The 11,763-nt window shown below is 44.8% G+C and overlaps 1 protein-coding gene across 1 annotated transcript; it reads right to left on the reverse strand.

Annotated features, from left to right (window-relative positions):
- Positions 1–1,605: 1,605 nt before the first annotated feature.
- Positions 1,606–11,414, reverse strand: LOC121535584 (intracisternal A particle-promoted polypeptide). The gene is made up of 10 exons (XM_041842792.2): positions 11,349–11,414; positions 10,204–10,686; positions 9,871–10,082; positions 9,440–9,659; positions 9,088–9,243; positions 8,726–8,893; positions 8,419–8,556; positions 8,043–8,165; positions 6,139–6,359; positions 1,606–2,198 (listed from the first exon to the last, which is right to left on the reverse strand). The coding sequence occupies exons 2-10, from the start codon at positions 10,574–10,576 to the stop codon at positions 1,974–1,976; spliced, it is 1,836 nt and encodes a 611-aa protein (XP_041698726.2). The 5' UTR covers positions 10,577–10,686; positions 11,349–11,414; the 3' UTR covers positions 1,606–1,973.
- Positions 11,415–11,763: the final 349 nt, after the last annotated feature.

The following is an 11,763-nucleotide window of genomic DNA, read 5'->3' on the forward strand; positions in this document are numbered from 1 at the left end:
GGCTAACTGAGAGTACAATGTGTGACCATGGATATAGGAGATAATGGAATTAGATTCTGCTACGGCATTCTGCCACTGCTGTTCAAAAGTTAAACACATTGCTGGTGAAGGCCATGACGATAATGAACTCGAGGACTCGTCTTTGATATGGCTAAGAACATGTCGTATGCAGCTGTCTAGTGTGTCCAACCGGGTAACAAACCCTGTCTCCTGCTGCACCACAGTGTCAGCCCGCTAAGGGCAAATTCATGATAACGGAATTACGCTGAGACTCACTTTAAAATATGTCAAACAAAAACCAATGATTACAAAGTTAAACAAACCATAGAACTCTATGCACAATGACTACTTTTAACAATTTCCACTGGAAATTTTACAAAAACACATTTACATTAAGAACTGTGGAGCTACAAAGTTTGGTAACAGAATAAAACGGAGGGAGATTTTACCGTAATTCTGTTACTAAACTTTGCATCTGCACAGTTTTTCTAGTAAATGTACAGTACCAGTCAAAAGTTTGGACACACCTAGTCATTCAAGGGGTTTTCTTAGTTTTTACTATTTTCTACATTGTAGAATAGTAGTGAAGACATAAAAACTATGAAATAACACATATGGAATCATGTAGTAACCAAAAAAAGTGTTAAACAAATCAAAATATATTTTATATTTGAGATTCTTCAAATAGCCACCCTTTGCCTTGATGACAGTTTTTCATACTCTTGGCATTCTCTCAACCAGCTTCACCTGGAATTCTTTTCCAACAGTCTTGAAGGAGTTCCCACATATGCTGAACACTGCTTTTCCTTCACTCTGCCGTCCGACTCATCCCAAACCATCTCAATTGGGTTGAGGTCGGGGGATTGTGGAGGCCAGGTCATCTGATGCAGCACTCCATCACTCTCCTTCTTGGTAAAATAGCCCTTACACAGCCTGGAGGTGTGTTGGGTCATTGTCCTGTTAAAAAACAAATGATAGTCCCACTAAGCCCAAGCCAGATGGGATGGCTAATCGCTGCAGAATTCTGTGGTAGCCATAACACCACCTCCTCCATTCTTTACGGTGGGAACTACACATGCGGAGATCATCCGTTCACCCACACCGCATCTCACAAAGACACGGCGGTTGGAACCAAAAATCTCCAATTTGGACTCCAGACCAAAGGACAAATTTCCACCGGTCTAATGTCCATTGCTTGTGTTTCTTGGCCCAAGCAGGTCTCTTCTTCTTATTGGTGTCCTTTAGTAGTGGTTTCCTTTCAGCAATTCAACCATGAAGGCCTGATTCACACAGTCCCCTCTGAACAGTTGATGTTGAGATGTGTCTGTTACTTAAACTCTGAAGCATTTATTTGGGCTGCAATTTATGAGGCTGGTAAATCTAATGAACTTATCCTCTGCAGCAGAGGTAACTCTGGGTCTTCCATTCCTGTGGCGGTCCTCATGAGAGCCAGTTTCATCATAGCGCTTCATGGTTTTTGCGACTGTACTTGTAGAAACTTTCAAAGTTCTTGAAATGTTCTGGATTGACTGACCTTCAAGTCTTAAAGTAATGATGGACTGTCATTTCTCTTTGCTTATTTGAGCTGTAGGTGTGTCCAAACTTTTGACTGGTACTGTATATATTTTTGTGTAAATTGTTCAAAGTAGTAATTGTGCATAGAGTTGTATGGTTTGGTAAACTTTGAGATCTATGTATTTTGTTTGGCATATATTTTAAAGTGAAAAATCGGAGTCTTCTGTTACCATGGAATTGCCCCTAAGCTAAAGCCATTTCGGCATCTATAGCTCTGTAGCTAATGCAAGTCTCCAGGTCTCAGGCAAGGTTACTCATCATGTAATCTCACGGTGCCAAACATAAAACCGTATTCTCGTCTGAGAATGAGGTTTGTTCCTGGAAAAACCTAAAAACGGCTACTCATCAGGTTTCACGATTCACCGAACCACCTCCCTTGGTTCTACTTGGGCTCAATCTCAGAGCACGGCCACTCCCCCGTCACAGCGACTGGTGATCATGTTGCCAATCTCCGTCCAGGTGTCCAGGTGGGGGTCGTAAATCTCCACAGAGTCCACAGTCACGGGGGCCGAGAAGTCTCTGCTGGAGGCCCGTCCCCCCACGGCGTACAGCAGTCCGTTAACGGCTGACACGGACACCCCGGCCCTTGCCACCGCCATGGGGGCCACCTCCACCCATTTCTCCTTTAGAGGGAAGAAGAGATGGAGACATAGTTGAGGGAGACCGGCTGAGGGAAATCAGAGGCGTTGTAGTGTTACCATCTACATAAAGCTATGAGGTGACAATGTGTTGCTTTTTAAACAAGGCTGTATTTACAGTGCATTCAGAAAGTATTCAGATCCCTTGACTTTTTCCACATTTTGTTACGTTACAGCCTTATTCTAAAATTGATTAAATTGATTTTTCCCCCTCATCAATCTACACACTATATTGACAAAGCAAAAAAGGTTTTTTAGAATTTTTTGCAAATATATTAAAATTAAAAACTGATACCACATTTACATAAGTGTTCAGGCCCTTTACACAGTACTTTGTTGAAGCACCTTTGGCAGTGATTACAGCCTTGAGTATTCTTGGGTATGATGCTACAAGCTTGGCACACCTGTATTTGGGGAGTTTCTCCCATTCCTCTCTGCAGATCCTCTCAAGCCCTGTCAGGTTGGATGGGGAGCGCAGCACAGCTATTTTCAGGTCTCTCCAGAGATGTTTGATCGGGTTCAAGTCCGGGCTCTGGCTGGGTCACTCAAGGACATTCCGAGACTTGTCCCGAAGCCACTCCTGCATTGTCTTGGCTGTGTGCTTAGGGTCGTTGTCCTGTTGGAAGGTAAACTTTCACCCCAGTCTGAGGTCCTGAGCGCTCTGGAGCAGGTTTTCATCAAGGATCTCTCTGTACTTTGCTCCATTCATCTTTCCCTCGATCCTGACTAGTCTCCCAGTCCCTGCTGCTGAAAAACACCCCCACAGCATGATGCTGCCACCACCATGCTTCACCGTAGGGATGGTGCCAGTTTTCCTCCAGACGTGACACTTGGCATTCAGGCCAAATAGTTCGATCTTGGATTCATTAGACCAGAGTCATTTAGGTGCCTTTGGCAAATTCCAAGCTGGCTGTCATGTGCCTTTTACTGAGGAGTGGCTTCCGTCTGGTCACTCTACCAGAAAGGCCTGATTGGTGGAGTGCTGCAGAGATGGTTGTCGTTCTGGAAGGTTCTCCCATCTCCACAGAGGAACTCTGGAGCTCTGTCAGAGTGACCATCAGGTTCTTGGTCACCTCCCTGACCAAGGCACTTCTCCCCCGATTGCTCAGTTTGGCCGGGCAGCCAGCTCTAGGAAGAGTCTTGGTGGTTCCAAACTTCTTCCATTTAAGAATGATGGAGGCCACTGTGTTCTTGGGGACCTTCAATGCTGCAGAATTTTTTTGGTACCCTTCCCCAGATCTGTGCCTAGATACAATCCTGTCTCGGTGCTCTACGGATAATTCCTTCGACCACATGACTTGGTTTTTGCTCTGACTTGCACTGTCAACTGTGGGACCTTTATACAGCTCTGGAAAAAAGTAAGAGACCACTGCAAAATGATGATTGGTGATTGACCGTCATCTTGAACTTCTTCCATTTTCTAATAATTGCGCCAACAGTTGTTGCCTTCTCACCAAGCTGCTTGCCTATTGTCCTGTAGCCCATCCCAGCCTTGTGCAGGTCTACAATTTTATCCCTGATGTCCTTATACAGCTCTCTGGTCTTGGCCATTGTGGAGAGGTTGGAGTCTGTTTTGATTGAGTGTGTGGACAGGTGTCTTTTATACAGGTAACGAGTTCAAACATGTGCAGTTAATACAGGTAATGAGTGGAGAACAGGAGGGCTTCTTAAAGAAAAACTAACAGGTCTGTGAGAGCCGGAATTCTTACTGGTTGGTAGGTGATCAAATACTTATGTCATGCAATAAAATGCAAATGAATTACTTAAAAATCATACAATGTGATTTTCTGGATTTTTGTTTTAGATTCCGTCTCTCACAGTTGAAGTGTACCTATGATAAAAATTACAGACCTCTACATGCTTTGTAAGTAGGAAAACCTGCAAAATCGGCAGTGTATCAAATACTTGTTCTCCCCACTGTATGTGTGTATATATATATATATATATATAGCTGGAAAAAAGTAAGAGACCATTGCAAAATTACCAGTTTCTCTGGTTTTACTATTTATAGGTATGTGTTTGGGTAAAAATAACATTTTTGTTTTATTCTATAAACTACTGACATTTCTCCCAAATTCCAAATAAAAATATTGTCATTTAGAGCATTTATTTGCAGAAAATGACAACTGGTCAAAATAACAAAAAAGATGCAGTGTTGTCAGACCTCGAATAATGCAAAGAAAATAAGTTCATGTTCATTTTTAAACAACACAATACTAATGTTTTAACTTAGGAAGAGTTCAGAAATCAATATTTGGTGGAATAACCCTGATTTTCAATCACAGCTTTCATGCGTCTTGGCATGCTCTCCACCAGTCTTTCACATTGATGTTGGGTGACTTTATGCCACTCCTGGCGCAAAAATTTAAGCAGCTCGGCTTTGTTTGATGGCTTGTGACCATCCAACTTCCTCTTGATCACATTCCAGAAGTTTTCAATGGGGTTCAGGTCTGGAGATTGGGCTGGCCATGACACCATGATCTGGTGGTCCTCCATCCACACCTTGATTGACCTGGCTGTGTGGCATGGTGCATTGTCCTGCTGGAAAAACCAATCCTCAGAGTTGGGGAACAATGTCAGAGCAAAAGGAAGCAAGTTTTCTTCCAGGACAACCTTGTACGTGGCTTGATTCATGCGTCCTTCACAAAGACAAATCTGCCCGATTCCAGCCTTGCTGAAGCACCCCCAGATCATCACCGAATCTCCACCAAATTTCACAGTTGGTGCGAGACACTGTGGCTTATAGGCCTCTCCAGATCTCCGTCTAACCATTAGACGACCAGGTGTTGGTCAAAGCTGAAAATTGGACTCATCAGAGAAGATGACCTTACTCCAGTCCTCTACGGTCCAATCCTTATGGTCTTTTGCAAACCTCAGCCTGGCTCTTCTTTGCTTCTCATTGATGAAGGGCTTTTTTCTAGCTTTACATGACTTCAGCCCTGCCCCTAGGAGCCTGTTTCGAACCGTCCTCGCCGTGCACTTCACCCCAGCTGCTGTTTGCCATTATTTTTGTAGGTCACTTGATGTCATCCTACGGTTGTTGAGTGACATTCGAATGAGTTGGTGGTCATCCCGGTCAGTAGAGAGTCGTTTTCGCCCTCTGCCGGGCTGTAGCTTTGTTGTCCCCAATGTCTGCTGCTTGACCTTGTTCTTATGAACCGCCATCTTTGAAATTTTAAGGATGGAAGCAACCTGACGCTCACTGTATCCCTCTGCCAGTAAAGCCAGAATTGAACCCTTATTTTCCTCACTCAAAACATTCCTTTTCAACTCTTTTGGCATGGTCAATAGTTATTTTTTGATTAATATTACTTTTGAGGTACTATTAGCACTGTTTTTGCCATCCAGCTGGTCCTATTGCAAGAGGCAAGTGATGACCACAGTAGTGGTTTTTATACTTTTCCTCGTTAAATAAGATTTGGTTCAGGTGATCACCTAATCAGTACCTAATTCAGTAGAATGAGGTGTGCCTGTGTTGGAATTCAACAGACACTGGAATGGAATGGCTGTCATACATGTAGAGATGCTGATTTAAGACAAATCTGCAGTGGTCTCTTAATTTTTTCCACAGCTGTATAGACAGGTGTGTGCCTTTCCAAATCATGTCCAATCAAGTGAATTTACCACAGGTGGACTCCAAGTTGTAGAAACATCTCAAGGATGATCAATGGAAACAGGATGCACCTGAGCTCAATTTCAAGTCTCTTAGCGAAGGGTCTGAATACTTATGTCAATAAGGTATCTGTTTTTTATTTTTAATACATTTGCAAAATTTTCAAAAAACCTGTTCTCGCTTTGTCATTATGGGGTATTGATGAGGAAAAAAAGTTATTTAATCAATTTTAGAATAAAGGCTGTAACGTAACTGGGAAGGGGTCTGAATACTTTCCGAATGCACTGTATAAATCCACCATAACTCCCTCACCTCTTCAGGGCAGTATTTCTCCACCGTCTCCAGGGAGCCCAGCGCCTCGTTCCAGCCCCCCACAGCGTAGATGCAGTTGTTGAGGCAGGCCACGCCCACGTAGGCCCGCCGGGTCACCATGACGGGCAGGGCGCTCCAGCGCCGGGAGATGGGGTCGTACACCTCCGCCGAACGCAGCTCCATCCCCTCATCACTGATCCCCCCGATCACATAGATGAAGCCTAGACATAGGGGAGAGGGGAATGAGGCCATTCAGGAAAATTATGTCATTGAGACAGCGGAAGCAATTACAGTGAAGGAAAAAAGTATTTGATCCCCTGCTGATTTTGTACATTTGCCCACTGACAAAGAAATGATCAGTCTATCATTTTAATGGTAGGTTTATTTGAACAGTGAGAGACAGAATAACAACAAAAAAATCCAGAAAAACGCATGTCAAAAATGTTATAAATTGATTTGCATTTTAATGAGGGAAATAAGTATTTGACCCCCTCTCAATCAGAAAGATTTCTGGCTCCCAGGTGTCTTTTATACAGGTAACGAGCTGAGATTAGGAGCACACTCTTAAAGGGAGACACCTGTCCACAGAAGCCATCAATCAATCAGATTCCAAACTCTCCACCATGGCCAAGACCAAAGAGCTCTCCAAGGATGTCAGGGACAAGATTGTAGACCTACACAAGGCTGGAATGGGCTACAAGACCATCGCCAAGCAGCTTGGTGAGAAGGTGACAACAGTTGGTGCGATTATTCGCAAATGGAAGAAACATAAAATAACTGTCAATCTCCCTCGGCCTGGGGCTCCATGCAAGATCTCACCTCGTGGAGTTGCTATGGTCATGAGAACGGTGAGGAATCAGCCCAGAACTACACGGGAGGATCTTGTCAATGATCTCAAGGCAGCTGGGACCATAGTCACCAAGAAAACAATTGGTAACACAATACGCTGTGAAGGACTGAAATCCTGCAGCGCCCGCAAGGTCCCCCTGCTCAAGAAAGCACATATACAGGCCCATCTGAAGTTTGCCAATGAACATCTGAATGATTCAGAGGAGAACTGGGTGAAAGTGTTGTGGTCAGATGAGACCAAAATCGAGCTGTTTGGCATCAACTCAACTCGCCGTGTTTGGAGGAGGAGGAATGCTGCCTATGACCCCAAGAACACCATCCCCACCGTCAAACATGCTTTGGGGGTGTTTTTCTGCTAAGGGGACAGGACAACTTCACCGCATCAAAGGGACGATGGACGGGCCATGTACCGTCAAATCTTGGGTGAGAACCTCCTTCCCTCAGCCAGGGCATTGAAAATAGGTAGTGGATGGGTATTCCAGCATGACAATGACCCAAAACACACGGCCAAGGCAACAAAGGAGTGGCTCAAGAAGAAGCACATTAAGGTCCTGGAGTGGCCTAGCCAGTCTCCAGACCTTAATCCCATAGAAAGTCTGTGGAGGGAGCTGAAGGTTCGAGTTGCCAAACGTCAGCCTCGAAACCTTAATGACTTGGAGAAGATCTGCAAAGAGGAGTGGGACAAAATCCCTCCTGAGATGTGTGCAAACCTGGTGGCCAACTACAAGAAACGTCTGACCTCTGTGATTGCCAACAAGGGTTTTGCCACCAAGTCATGTTTTGCAGAGGGGTCAAATACTTATTTCCCTCATTAAAATGCAAATCAATTTATAACATTTTTGACATGCGTTTTTCTGGATTTTTGTTGTTGTTATTCTGTCTCTCACTGTTCAAATAAACCTACCATAAAAATTATAGACTGATCATGTCTTTGTCAGTGGGCAAACGTACAAAATCAGCAGGGGATCAAATACTTTTTTCCCTCACTGTATATTGATACAGTATATTTTCCTGTAAATGTTTTATGTATTGTTGTTATGTATGAATTGAATTACCCTGTAACTCGCAGCAGCCAAAGTAGTACCGAGGCACTGCCATGCTTCCAATGATCTCCCACTTATTCTCTGTCGGGTCGTACCGCTCCATCGTCTTCCCTATTTCTGATCCAACCCAACCACCTGCAGGAACACAGCAGTGAGGAGACATGGTATTAATACCTTATCCCAAAGACCCAAGTTAAAGACTCTTGGACACTAATTTCTTCATTCCCTTCTTTAAAAACATCACTGTTCTGACATGACTGTTTTGGTGAAAGCTATGCAGTGGAAACCTTGCTTTCATATGTCCAATCATGTTAGATCTGTGATGACTTCAAGGAGGGGAGAAATTAAGCATGTATTCCCAATCAAGGCCTTGGCTTCGTTAGTTTACCCAGTGCGTAGAGTGCCCCGTGACAGGGGCAGACCCCGACACCACAGCGTGGGAAGTTGAGAGAGGCCACAGCCGCCCACTGCTTAGTCACCGGGTCGTATCTCTCTGTGCAGTCAAATATCATGGAGTCCTTCTCCCCTGGGAAATGACAAGAAACAGAATACTAGAAACAGAACTTTATTGCCCTGAGGAAGACACAGGTTGAAACACATGGCATGTTCTCTGCATAAACAAACACAGAACCACACAGACAGGACTCATTACTGAGTGGACTATCCTGGTTAAATAAATAAAATGAGAGTCTCACCTCCCACGACATAGATCATGCCCTCCAGCACAGCCACTCCCAGCCCGCTGCGGGCCTGGTGCAGGGAGGACACAGTGGTCCAGTACTGGCTGAATGAGTCAAAGCGTTCCACGCAGCTCAGGGCCCGGCTGTCACTCCAACGACCACCCTGCAGCCGAGTGTAGCCTCCTGAGACAGGGGAAACCAACCGTGACAACATAGCCTGGATCACTTCATGAAATGGAATAATTCAATTTGGATCCAGCTGGTACTCGTATAATCTGCTGAGTTTACACTGAAGATGCTACAACAAAAATGGCCACCCCAGTTCTGTTGTTATCGTCATATAAAGGCGTTCAGGTGCTGAACTGAGGTTTACCTACCTATGGCATAGAGGTATTTCCTGGCCTTTCTCCTGGGCCTCATCTTGGCTGGCTGTAACAGGCTGTACATCTTATTCTCTTTGGGAGACTTGCTGACCTCTGTGTATTCCCTCAGCAGTGTCTGCAGCGCCACCCGCAGGCTGAAGTCAGAAATGCCTACACAGAGAAATTATATGATGTCATTGATTAGCAGCACAACAATGAAAATTGGGGAAACATACTGGTTTGGGATAAGCCCATTTTAATGGTGTGAGAAATAAAAAAGGATTTCAGAAAATCAGTTCCTGATAAATCAGGAAAAATAAGGACGTTCCTGCCTGACAAATCAGGAGGAAACATCTTTCCATCTAACCTTCGATGTACTTGAAGAGTCTCTGTGGGGAGAGCAGGGGGAACCTGACTGGGTCCAGCACCTCAACCACATGCTTCTTCCTCTTGGCCACGTCCTGTAGGACCCAGTCCATGGCCGCCGTGAACACCTGGTACTCATCCTCGATTCGCAGCTCCTCGCTCCGCAGCAGCTTCACCAGTTGGTCCTTGGACAGATCCCAGAACTCGTCCGACACACACACCTAAAGGTCAGATGTTTTGAGTGTGATTTTGTTTGTTGATGTAAGTGTTATAACAGGTTGGTAACAGATTATTCACTTTTTGTTACACACACTCAGCAGATTATAATGAGATGAAAGGAGAAAGAGCCTCAGAGAAGCGAAGGTGGAAGAGAGAATCTGAAGACACGACAGACAGACAGAGATGGAGGAAGAAAGAGACCATGCGTAGCACCTCCAGAAAGTGGACCTGGATGTAGTTCTCAGTGAACTCCAGCATGTCCATGCAGGCGATCTGCTCAAGGAACTGGTATACCCCCACACAGTTGGACGGGTCCATGTGGCCCTTGAGGAACTCTCCACAGATAGACACCACCTCACTCAGCTGCAGCATGTCTGCTGCCACCATCAGCTCCTGCATGTTCTCCACCGTCACGTTAATCATGCCTGGACGGGTTCAGTTCAAAGAAACACAAAGAAGTCTGTATCATGTATTACTGTTCTTTGTATGAGCACACTACTGTACACTACACACTCAGTAAATGGTACATTTCATGACAGGGCAAACCTGTGTATATGAACTCCAGCAGGACCTCAAACACTGGTGCCTCCACTCCCAGGATCTGGACCTCTTCCTTGTCTGCCTCGCTCATCCCCCCAGAGAAGAGAGCGGAGAAGTAGGGGCTGCTGGCAGCCAGGACCAGCTTGTGGACACTGAACACACGGCCTTCCAGCCGCAGCCTTACATCACAGAAATCTGTCCGGAGGCGCATCTTGTTCATCTGGGCCAGGATGAGCCGGGCGTAGCGGTCCGATGCAAACAGAGCCTGCTCAGTGGACTGGGTCGTCACGCCAGCTGCAGGTATGTCACCGCTGCCGCAGCCACTGCTCCCAGGGGTAGAGGAAGGTGGGGAGCGGGGTGGAAACATCACTGAGGACATGGTGGCTCAGTCACTGGGATGGAAAGAGACAGGGGCGGTGTCACAGACACGGTCTACCCTTACTGCTGCTTCATGGTGCAGGACTCTCCAAGTGGACACATCATCTGACCCTAGAGAGAAGAGTACGAGAAACATGAAAGATGATACAATCTCAAATGTAACGTAACATACTGTAACATGCTGGTATACAATACAAAATAACAATGATAAAAAGTGCCAAATATTTAATGCTGGTGTCTGTCTGTTGCTTTTGTCTTCAACTGTGTTTGTGAAATAGAGGGTGATGAATTCTTATCTCTATTGAGTTCAAGTGATGCATTATATTGTTCATGTATCAGTTATAAAAAGGTCCCTTGTATTTATATCACCCCCACCATCTGGACTGGTTCAAACTGTACAACCAGCTCATGACAACATCTTTGCTATAAAACACAGCATTTCATCCACCATTGATGTGTGACTTTGCTCTGTGGTTGCTAGCTACATCTTGGATACAAAAATAATTAAGTTAGTTCACCTCAGTTACTAGCTACCAGACCGAGATGGATTTACAATCATGTTAATTTAGTTCACCGTATAAAAAGTAGTGTCCAGTCACCCTAGAGATCAGTTGGTTGGTAAGCAAACATACCCGCAGCTAGCTAGCTAGCGCCTGCTAAATTATGTGACAGATAGGGTCAGACCATTTTATTCTTTGAATGGTATATCACGACAATAATCGAAAATGTTCAAATGGAACCTTGTCTACACAAAGGAAATATAATACACCAACCTGCACAGTTGCATGCTAGTCCACATTTAATGATCTAGTTAGTTACTTCCAACAGGCAACTTCCGCAAACAGACTGTCAATCAATTTTTCTGCATCGACTGTACGGTCTTGAGTGGATGGAATACTAGGCCTAACTAAGCAAATACCAGACGTCTAATACACCAGTAGATGGCATCATTGCCCTTAGGGTGCAAGTGAAGCACATTTGGCAAAAAATTACCTGGGCTGGGACCAAAGGCCTGCATTGCTGCCTGCTTGCCTACCAAAATGAAGGCCACAATCATAGAGTTAAAACCACATGATTATTATTTCTATAAGTCTGCATGTAGCACTTGGTCATACGGAAAGGCAAGACATGGTCCATAGTTTGCAATATCTCTATCTTTGCTGTAGTTTGGTTATAATTTGCCCACAG

The sequence above is a fragment of the Coregonus clupeaformis genome, chromosome 21 (assembly GCF_020615455.1).
Source record: "Coregonus clupeaformis isolate EN_2021a chromosome 21, ASM2061545v1, whole genome shotgun sequence".
NCBI classification, from domain to species: domain Eukaryota; kingdom Metazoa; phylum Chordata; class Actinopteri; order Salmoniformes; family Salmonidae; genus Coregonus; species Coregonus clupeaformis.